Genomic DNA, 9873 nt, shown 5'->3' on the forward strand with positions numbered 1-9873 from the left:
TTCCTGAGACTATTGGTCTCTTCCAAAGGCACCTTCTTGTCCCAGTACCTCTAGTTCAGAGCTGTTGGTCTAGGTCGGAGGGGGACTCTCTGGAGCCTCTTTGACTTAACCCCCACTCCACACACCTGCTCAGCCTGGCGCCTCCCCTGTTGCCCCTCACGTGAGCCATAAAGCCTGGATGGGATTCCTCCTGGTGACCTTGTCTGCTGGCCTCAGCCCTCAAGGACCTCAGTGTTCCCAAAGGACCCTTGCGGGCACTGGCGGATCACGCAATCACCAGGCGCCCGGGAACTGTACCTGGGGAACCTGGTGCGAAGCCAGCGCCCCGCCCACCGCGCTGCAGTCCCGGCGGGCGGCGCTGGGGGCAGCGTGGAGTGCTCCCCGCGGCCGCGCGTTCTGCCCGCTGGGCTGCGCGCCGGAACCCCGCGCCTGAAAGCAGGAAACGGCGGGAGCGGGGCGGCGGGGATGGCGGGGCCCGGTTGGGGCCCCCCGCGGCTGGACGGCTTCATCCTCACCGAGCGCCTGGGCAGTGGCACGTACGCCACAGTGTACAAAGCCTACGCCAAGGTGGGTGCGGGGCGGTGCATCCCCGGGGTCGGGGAAGCGTCGAGGGCCGGGCCCCTGTGCCCGCCAGACCCCGAGCTAGCCCCGGTGGGCGCCCGTCCGAGAGGTGAGACGCGGCGTGCGAGCAGGGAGGGGCCCGCGGGCGGCCGGCAGCGTCCGTGTGTCCTTCGGTGGGTGAGGTGGTTGCTGAGAGCCGACTGCCACCCTTAGGTCTTAAACACAAACACACGCCCACGCAGCCCTGTTTGGTGGAGACCTCGGTGGAGCTCGTGTCACTGGCCGGAGAACAGGCGCAAAACAGGGAGGATACTTGGGCTGGGAAGAGCCTGGGACAGGGTTCTAGAAGGCTGAACCCAGTTAGGAAGCGGAGTGCGTCGGTCTAGAACACTGAATGACATGCCTCAGTGGGGGCAGTCTAGAATACAATGGAACAGATTATGGAACAGGGTTGGTGAACATCAGAGTGGGTGGGGAAGCGGGGGGGGGGGGGGGGAGGGAAGGGGGGGGATTCCAGAATCCGATGCCTCCCTGTCCTGAGAAGGGGAAGATGGAAAGCCGGTAGGCCCAGTTGATGGGGGAAGAGGGGCAGAGGGAACCAGAACCCTCTGGCCCCTTCAAGGCAGAACCATCTCATCTCCTGTCCCCATAGAAGGACACTCGTGAGGTGGTAGCCATAAAGTGCGTGGCCAAGAAGAGTCTGAACAAGGCATCCGTGGAGAATCTACTGACAGAGATTGAGATCCTCAAGGGCATTCGACACCCCCACATTGTACAGCTGAAAGACTTCCAGGTGCGGGCCTGGGGTGGGGCCACCCCTAAAGGGACCTGGAGAAGGGCCGTTCTCTTCAAGCTGTTTGTCTGCTTGTATAATCACAGTGGGACAGCGACAACATCTACCTCATCATGGAGTTCTGTGCAGGGGGTGACCTGTCTCGCTTCATTCATACCCGCAGGATTCTGCCTGAGAAGGTGGCTCGTGTCTTCATGCAGCAGTTGGGTAAAAGCCTCTGACCCCAGCCTGACACCCCTTCCCATGATCTCTGCCCCCCCTCAGTCCCCCTCCCCAGGCTTAGAGCCCTTCTTAGCAGTTGTCTCTGTTCCAGCTTGGATTTTTAGGGCCCCCTCTTTCTCATGTGCCTATCCCTGACTTAAGGATGCCATGAGAGACAGAGAAGAGTCCCCTATCTGTGGGGAGTCCAGGTTTCCATAATATAAGGAACTCATAGAATGTTCCAGGGCCCAGGGGTAGGACCCAAGTGCTTTGCCAAGGAACATAACAAGAACCTAACGGGCTGGGGAGCCTGCCGGGAGGGGGAACTTGTGAAGGGGTCCAAGAGCATAAGGGGCAAATTCTTAGAAGTGGCAGGAACCTGATACTTAAGTATTAAAGCTTGAAGAGTCAGATGGGGAGGCGAGAGGCAGGTGGGAGATGGGCTCCTCTGACCTGTCGCTTCACGTGGGTCTTGTTCCCCAGCTAGTGCCCTGCAGTTCCTGCATGAACGGAATATCTCTCACCTGGATCTGAAACCACAGAACATTCTGCTGAGCTCCTTAGAGAAGCCCCACCTTAAATTGGCAGGTGTGTCCGGAAGAGCAGGGATGCAGTTTGGAGGGTGGGTGTGCAGAGGCCTCCCTCTGCCTGGGCACATTCAGCAGCCCTGGTTCTCATGCACCCTCTGTTGAGTCATCACACAGTGATGGGCTGGGGAGTGCAGCCCCACCACCAAAAGGCAGGACTTTTCTCAGGCTACCCACACTCGACTCCAGAAGTGGACTGGATTGGGCCAGGGCTCAGTCTCGTGTCAGGGTCAAGACTCAGTGTGTGACGAGGCTCAGTGTGTGAGCAGGGTCAGGAATTGGTCTGTCACCAGGATTAGGGCTCAGCCTATAACTCGGTATGTGGCAGTGTTGGAGGGTGGGAGGTGGGGGAGGACGTGGCTGTGGCCCCTGATGGCACTTGGAAAAGAATGGACTTGAGGCTGGAGGCCAGAAAGCCAGGTATAACCTGAGCTTCTAACCCCTAGTGGGCCCTTATCCTTGTAGCTCACACGATCAGGGTGGGCTTCCTGGAAAAGGAAGCCTGAGGAGGCTGTGCAGGGTGAGTGGGATTTATTTTGGCTCCCAGAGGAGGATGTAGGAGGGTGTTCTAGGCTGATCTGGAGTGAGGGGCTGCGAGCAGAGGCTGGTGGGTAGGATTGATCCTGGTGAGCCTGGAGGAGCCAGGGAGGAGCCCTGCCCTGGAGCCCAGGGTGAGGCTTTAAAGGTTTGGAGTAGAAGCAGCTACAAGTGGAGCTCTGCTGCCTTGCCTCTTGCCTGCAGACTTCGGCTTCGCACAGCACATGTCCCCCTGGGACGAGAAGCATGTACTGCGTGGCTCCCCTCTCTACATGGCCCCTGAGATGGTGTGTCGGCGGCAGTACGACGCCCGTGTGGACCTCTGGTCTGTGGGGGTCATCCTGTACGGTGAGAACTCTGTCCCCGGCCCTACCCCGGGGCCTGCATCCTACATCACGTGTCCTCACACCGGGCCTCTCTGGGCCACTCCTGAAGGGGTCTAAGGAATGTGACTCTACGGGCCCAGGGACCTTGCTCTGGGGGTATCTTCCAAAGGAGGGCCAGGCCAGGCTTGACCCTATCCCCTCCCAGCCTGCCATCTGCCTCCCTTCCACAGAAGCCCTCTTCGGGCAGCCCCCCTTTGCCTCCAGGTCGTTTGCGGAGCTGGAAGAGAAGATCCGGAGCAACCGGGTTATCGAGGTGAGTCTTGAAGGGCCTTGGGCACTTGTTGGGCAGAGGGATTCAGGGCCCCGAGTTTGGAGACCTCACTGCCAGCTGCACAGATTGGGGTGTGGGCTCTGGGCCAGCTCTGTGGTGCTGGGGCACGCTCTAGAGGGGAAGTTGAAGTTCCGTATGGTTCTGCAAACCCAGACCAGCTCACAGCAGGCAGCAAAGGGCTGGCCCTAGGGATTGTTGTGCAGGCCCCTTTGGGAGGAAAGCCAAGCAGGCGCATGCGCAGGCCCAGCTTGGCGCCCCCCAGTCCTGACGGACCCCTGGGTGGGGTTGAAGTGCTGGAAGCCCATGTGATCTGTCCTCCATCCTCCCTGCAGCTCCCCTTGCGGCCCCCGCTCTCCCGAGACTGCCGGGACCTGCTGCAGCGGCTCCTAGAGCGGGACCCCAACCGTCGCATCTCCTTCCAGGATTTCTTCGCCCACCCCTGGGTGGACCTGGAGCATGTGCCCAGTGGGGAGAGCCTGGCACGAGCGGTGAGCAGGCTGGTGGGATGGGGTGGGGTGAGGGCAGGTTGGGGGGCTGGCTCATCTACCCCGTTCGGTGGCGAACGGGGGACCTGCCCTTCTCTGTTCATGGTGAGCATGGGAGGCGGACGTGACTCCCGATCTGTCCCCCAGACCGCCCTCGTGGTGCAGGCAGTGAAGAAGGACCAGGACGGGGACGCCGCGGCTGCTCTGTCTCTCTACTGCAAAGCTCTGGACTTCTTCGTGCCCGCCCTGCACTGTGAGTGCCTGGAGCCCCTGGGTGCAGCAGGGGTGGGGCAGCCACAGCTGCGGTGGATGGATTCCAGAAGCAGCTCCCCACCCAGCATTTTTTGGGAGACAAAGCAGAGGGTAAATCTGGAACTTGGTCCTTTTGAGGATTCCAGAGAATTTGGTGTGGGGCAGGGCAGACTCCTCATGTGAACCCCCCCTTTCTACAGATGAAGTGGATGCCCAGCGGAAGGAGGCAATTAAGGCAAAGGTGGGTGAGGGAGTCTCGGGAGGGAAGCAGGTGAGGGAGCCTGGGGCCTCTGCAGACTGGTTCCTTAGAACTTAGAACCAGAACTTCCTCTCCTAGTTGAGCCTCAGTCGACCCCCTGACATTACAGCTTGGAGTAGTCACTGAGGACCCAGAGGGAGAACTTGGAGGTGGGTGCTGGTGAGGGAGGTGGGGTGGGATGGCCCCTCTTCAGCCCCTCGCCTTCTGCAGGTGGGGCAGTACGTGTCCCGGGCTGAGGAGCTCAAAGCCATCGTCTCCTCCTCCAATCAGGCCCTGCTGAGGCAGGGGACCTCAGCCCGAGACCTGCTCAGAGGTAGGCCTGGTTCCTGGCCTCGGCCCCCAGCAGCGTCCCGCCAGCCTGAGGGGGAGGCAACATGGGGTGGTCTCCCTGAGATGAAAAACAGGCTGCTCTCCTCACCCTGCTTCCTTGCCCTCATCCCAGAGATGGCCCGAGACAAACCTCGCCTCCTCGCTGCCCTGGACGTGGCTTCGGCTGCCATGGCCAAGGTTTGTGCCCAGTGCAAGGGGTCCCGGTGGGGCAGGAAGAGTCCGGGTCATGACCCGAAATGACCTGGTGTCCCCGTGGCTGCAGGAGGAGGAAGCTGGTGGGGAGCAGGATGCCCTGGACCTGTACCAGCACGGCCTGGGGGAGTTATTGGTGCTGCTGGCAGGTGAGGCCCCCTATCACCACACTCCCCAGGCCCTGGGCTGCCCGGCCCTCACCACGTGTCCTCCTTCTCTTTGTAGCGGAGCCCCCAGGCCGGAGGCGGGAACTGCTTCATGCTGAGGTGCCCACTGGGGTTGGGAGCGCTGGGGGGCTTCCTCTTGTCTTCTTACCCTGCTCCTGCATGGGGGACCTCCTCAGCTTCCCTCAGCGTGTTCCAAGTCTGCGAGTCAGTCCTCACAGACTTGGTAAATCAGTAGCCCCTTGCGCTCCACAGGGGGCACGGGTGCTGGGGGTCAGGGCAATGGAACAGACGGATCTGGGAACCCGGCAGCAGGAAGTGGGCTGGGCTGCTTCAGGTGGAAAGGCTTTCTGGAGAAGGGAGGGATGACGAGGTCGGGGAGGTTGTTCTGATGGGGTAGAGGGCTGTGGAGAGTTTCAGGAGTGAGGAGGCAAGCAATTTGAAGGCCCCTTTGACCCACACCCCATGGCACGTCTTCCCTTGGCAGGTTCAGAACCTCATGGCTCGAGCTGAATACCTGAAGGAACAGGTCAAGGTGGGCACACGGGCCGGATGAGTTCTGCTCCTGGCTGGCTGTCCCCTGCGCCCCTTTGTGTGTCTCCCCCTCTGGTCTCCCTCTGAAGGTCTCCCCACTGCCGTCTCTGTCCTTTGCCCTTGTGCTCTCAGTGGCTCGGTGCCTGCCTCTGGCTGCCTCTCACCCCTGTGCCGCCTTTATGCTCCACAGATGAGGGAGTCCCGCTGGGCAGCCGAGAGCCTGGACAAAGAGGGGCTGTCGGAGTCTGTTCGTAGCTGTGAGTCCTGCCCTGGGGTCTGACCCTCTACCAAGGAGGGGTGAAGGCTGGGGGCAGCCCTGGATTCTGCCTCTTGGCCAGAGACTTAAGACTGACTTTCTCCTTTTCCCCTCCACAGCTTGCACCCTGCAGTAACCCCAGAAGGATGACTGGACAGACCATAAGCCACCTGAAATGGGGGACACACTCACCTAGACTGATGCCCAGAATTCTGTGGTCCTCTGCAGTGCTGTGGAACAGGTTTCCTGGATGGGCAACTCTGTGACCCCCCACATCCGAGGATCCCCAGCTCCCCTCAGGATACTCTGCACTTCCCAGACCCTGATGGCCCGTGTTTGTGTTGGGAACACTAGGCCTTGGCCCCTGAGGGAAGGGGAGCAGGACTCTGGGAGAAGTTTCCTTCATATGACTTCTGTTATTTGGTGGTTGCTGGACCCTGAGCCTGTCACTTCTGGGGCATCGGGCTTCTGTTTTTGTTCTGGGAACAGGACAGGGAGCCCTCTGCTCTTGCCCCTTCTCTGTCAGCAGGCAGCTGTGCCTGTGCCCACCCCTGCCCTTCCTGGGAGCCCTTATTGCAACTCACTTCACTCCTTGCACTGGAATGGGGCTCTCCAAGACCCCTCAGGGACCACCCACCCCACGGTATGCACCCCACAGAGCTCACCAGTCTTCCTGGGAGCTGACCCCTGCCCACCCTCTCAATATTTTAAGATAATCCTTCAGACGTGAAAATAATGTACTTCATATGGGTGGGGCAAATTTAAGAAAGCCATGCCTTGTTCCTGCTCTGGCCCAGGGGGCACGAGGGGAGGGGTCCTCAGCCTTTATCCTTGGCCCCTACTAGCCACAGAGCTGGTTCTGGCCTGGAAGGGGCCCGCGTAGGGGCTGCCTGACCCATCAGGCTGCAGAGGACCCGGCGATCCAGGAGGTCTGATGTTGCTGCTACCCCAGTGTGTGACCCTGGGTGCATCCCTTCCCTTTTCTGGGCCTGGATCCGCCCATCTCTCTAATGGCGCTGTTAATACCTCCTCAGCTCGCCACGTGAGCTAAGTGATTTTAATCTGGAGAAGAATGTACACACGTGGAGTTACTTGGGGGATCCTTTTTAAAAAGTGCACAAGGGTGTTGACGATCTCTAACCTTTGTGCCCGTCAGTGCCTCCTTGGGGCAAGAGGAGTCTGTCTTCCTTGCAGGAGGCTAGGTGTAAAGAATATAATTCATGGTTTCTCTATTAAATTATTTTCTGAACTTGTGCCTCTCTTCTTGCCCTGGGAAAAACAAGAGAGGTAGCACCTGTTCTCAGGCTGGGGCTGGAGACGCCCCAGAAAAAGCTGGGAAACCTCAGGGAGGGCGGGGGAAGGTCCCAGACAGAACCCCTGGCCACCCCATCCCCCCTTTCCCTGCACCGGTGAGTGAGCAGTGAGCCAGACTGGGACACAGGGCATCCTCTAGGGTGTCTTGTGCTCATACCCAGCTCTCCAGGGCCCCACACTCTCCCCCTACCAGGTCTCAGGAGCATCTTTGGGGACTTAAAGCCCAACCCCTGGGGCAGCAACCAAGGCAGCAGTTGCCTAGCTCAGATACCACCAAGATGCTCAGCCTTCCATACTGGAAGGGCTCAGGGATCGGATTTCCCCAAAACCCTTGGCCTGGCCGTTGGGGGGCAGTGTAGAGCAGTGGTCCAGAGGGCAGAAGGCCTGGCTAAGGTCTCGGCTCTGCCATTTGGCCCTGAAGCTCGGGACCCATAGATTAGCCAGTTTCTTGGTAAAATGAGGATAAAGATAAGCGCCTTGTGGCAATTTGTAAGGATTGAGTTACTGTGAGCCTGACACATGGTACAAGTTCAATAATGTTAATTTTTAGATTTAGGGAGAGGAATGCACTCTGGGTTATCTCGGGATGGGCTGCACAAGAAAGCTTCAATGAGAAAAATGAGGGGAAGGAAGAAGAATGACCGGACCCAGTGGGCAGGTGAATGGAGAAGACTGGATGGGGGAGACAGTGGGAATGAGGAAGGATGGGATTCAAAGGACAGTTGAACAGAAGGATTATGGGCTGGAGGGTTGGCCCACAATATCTGCATTGGCTGTGCAAGAACAGAGCCCAAAACTCACGTGTGTGGGTGTGGAGAGGAGTGGCCCCACTTTGGGTATAGCAAAGGCCTGGGAGGCTGAGGCCAGCGAGGAGGTCCTGGGGAAGGGCCCTTCCTGAGCAAAAGGTGTAAATGACCTCCTGGCTGTCCTTTGTCTAAGCCACCTGCCAAGGAGGGAGGCAGCCCAGCCAGAGGAGGTGGGGCTCACTCTCTAGGGTTCTCTTTGAATGGCAGAGACCTATGGGAAATATGCTAATCTGTCCTATGCACAAGTGCAAAGGACAGAGACGGCAGTGGGGAGACCTTCAGAGGGAGACCAGAGGGGGAGACACACAATACGTATGTATATATGTTCATATATATATATATATATATATATATATATATATATATATTTTTTTTTTTTTTTTTTTTTTTTCCCCTCCTAGGAGCAAGTTTCCACTTCTCACCTTTATCAGTTTGAAAGTGTGCAAAGCAGGGCAGACATGCTCCAGTGTCTGCGTGCCTCACTTTGCCCTGTCCTCCCACCTCCACTTAGTCCCCTGAGCCCAGAGCCAGCACCAGGCCAAGCTGGAGGAGCACCTGAGCCTGGACCCCTGTTTCCCAAGGAACCAGCCCTGGGAGAAGCAGGTGGGCCACTGGAGCAGACTGAGGGACCCAGGTGTCCCTGGGCCCAGCCTGCCATGTCTTTTGTTAAGCAGGGACATAGGGCAGGACATCGAACCTTGGTCCTTTCAGGAGGTCATCGAGAAAAGCTCTTGTCCCCAGAAGCCAGCTGCTGTCCCAGCCGCCGCCCACCCCCCCACGACCTGGGAGATAGCCCAACCCTGAGGCTGCGATATGAGGGAAGGGCCATATCACTTTCTCTACAGTAACTCATACCCACACTTGAAATCCCACAGACACACAAACACACAGACACAGACCCTAACAGGCCACAGGCAGCATACAAAAACAACAAAGCCATGTTCAGGTTCACAGAACCATGCAGACCCGACATGGATTTATGCTCATGATCACGCACACAGAGGCATAGTTCCTGCTGAATAAGGCTGAGGCAGCCTCAGTGCCACTGCTCCCCCAGATCAGCCCACCCTGGCCCCCTTGCTCTCCCTGTCTTGCCCCATAGGATTCTGGGAACAGCTAGGCCTGGCAGGCACAGGGTTAGAGGGAGGGGAGCAGGCTCTGTGGCTCCCTCCTGCTCCCCTTGCACAGCTCCCCACCCCCAACCCAGCCTCAGGCATCAGCTGGGTCAGTAGGCACGGCCAGCCTCTCAGGCTCAGCAAGTGAACATTCCCCCAGATGTCCCCAGTGCGTGCCCGGGGGCCTTCATGTCTGAGGAGGTACCATCTGGCTAATGGGGGAAGGGGAGGTCCTCTGAACTCCAAACCCCCTCACCCTCCCAACTTCTCCCTGGAGACCAGCTGGCCTCTGGAAAGTCACTGCTTTCCTCTGTACCACTCTCCCTCTGAGAGCTAGGCCTGAGCTGTCTGGGTGGGTAGAAGGCAGAAGAAAGGGACTGGAGTTGGGCAGGGATCACCAATCTTCCTGAAATCTCCAGTATTATGGGGCCAGAATCAGGAGTCAGGGTGAGGGGAGCAGGCCGGCCATCTTTGCCATTGCTTTCTTCCTGAAAGCGTGCAGGGGGGTGGCAGGGGCTGTCTCGTCCCCTTTCAACATCTCCTGTATCCTCAGACTGCCTACAAGCATGAGAGGAAAGAAGGAGGGAAGAAAGGAGAAAGAAAAAGGCCCAGAGAGGTAAATGGTTTACACTAAATGATGGTGCCGTAATGGCAGGGATTTGCTTGCTATGAACAGGGAAGTTTGGGGGCAAGTGGCTTTCTTTGTGGCCCTCACATCACACCAGGTGGGCAGACCGGTCATGGACCAAGTGACTGAACAGGTGGAAGCAGAAGCAGGCTGGGAAGGGAGTAGTCACGTAGACAGGCGCTGAGGGCTTGGGAGTGCCGGC

General features: G+C 58.6%; 1 protein-coding gene across 3 annotated transcripts; it reads left to right on the forward strand.

The window, feature by feature from the left end:
- The first annotated feature begins 383 nt into the window (after positions 1-383).
- ULK3 (unc-51 like kinase 3) lies at positions 384-7057 on the forward strand. 3 transcript variants are annotated; one of them, XM_019441444.2, is made up of 16 exons: positions 384-567; positions 1214-1354; positions 1441-1561; positions 2039-2143; positions 2884-3027; positions 3236-3318; positions 3669-3824; positions 3969-4074; positions 4274-4314; positions 4543-4645; positions 4775-4839; positions 4925-5003; positions 5080-5120; positions 5506-5553; positions 5743-5809; positions 5928-7057. In XM_019441444.2, exons 1-16 carry the CDS (start codon positions 466-468, stop codon positions 5942-5944), a joined length of 1419 nt encoding a protein of 472 aa, XP_019296989.1. In that variant the 5' UTR covers positions 384-465; the 3' UTR covers positions 5945-7057. The 3 variants fall into 3 exon arrangements, with proteins under 3 accessions (XP_019296989.1, XP_053744814.1, XP_053744816.1); XM_053888839.1 differs by having other exon boundaries at positions 3759-3824; XM_053888841.1 differs by lacking the exon at positions 384-567 and having other exon boundaries at positions 1241-1354; positions 1518-1561.
- Positions 7058-9873: the final 2816 nt, after the last annotated feature.

The sequence above is a fragment of the Panthera pardus genome, unplaced genomic scaffold (genome assembly GCF_024362965.1).
Source record: "Panthera pardus isolate Hobbes unplaced genomic scaffold, ASM2436296v1 HiC_scaffold_24, whole genome shotgun sequence".
Taxonomy (NCBI): Eukaryota; Metazoa; Chordata; class Mammalia; order Carnivora; family Felidae; genus Panthera; species Panthera pardus.

Bases quoted from the DNA above. Each gene is read 5' to 3' on its own strand.
- ULK3 (XM_019441444.2), top strand. From the start codon at position 466: ATGGCGGGGCCCGGTTGGGGCCCCCCGCGGCTGGACGGCTTCATCCTC. The intron at 4,315-4,542 runs GTGGGTGAGGGA...CGCCTTCTGCAG, and splicing joins AGGAGGCAATTAAGGCAAAG to GTGGGGCAGTACGTGTCCCG. The intron at 5,004-5,079 runs GTGAGGCCCCCT...TTCTCTTTGTAG, and splicing joins GTTATTGGTGCTGCTGGCAG to CGGAGCCCCCAGGCCGGAGG.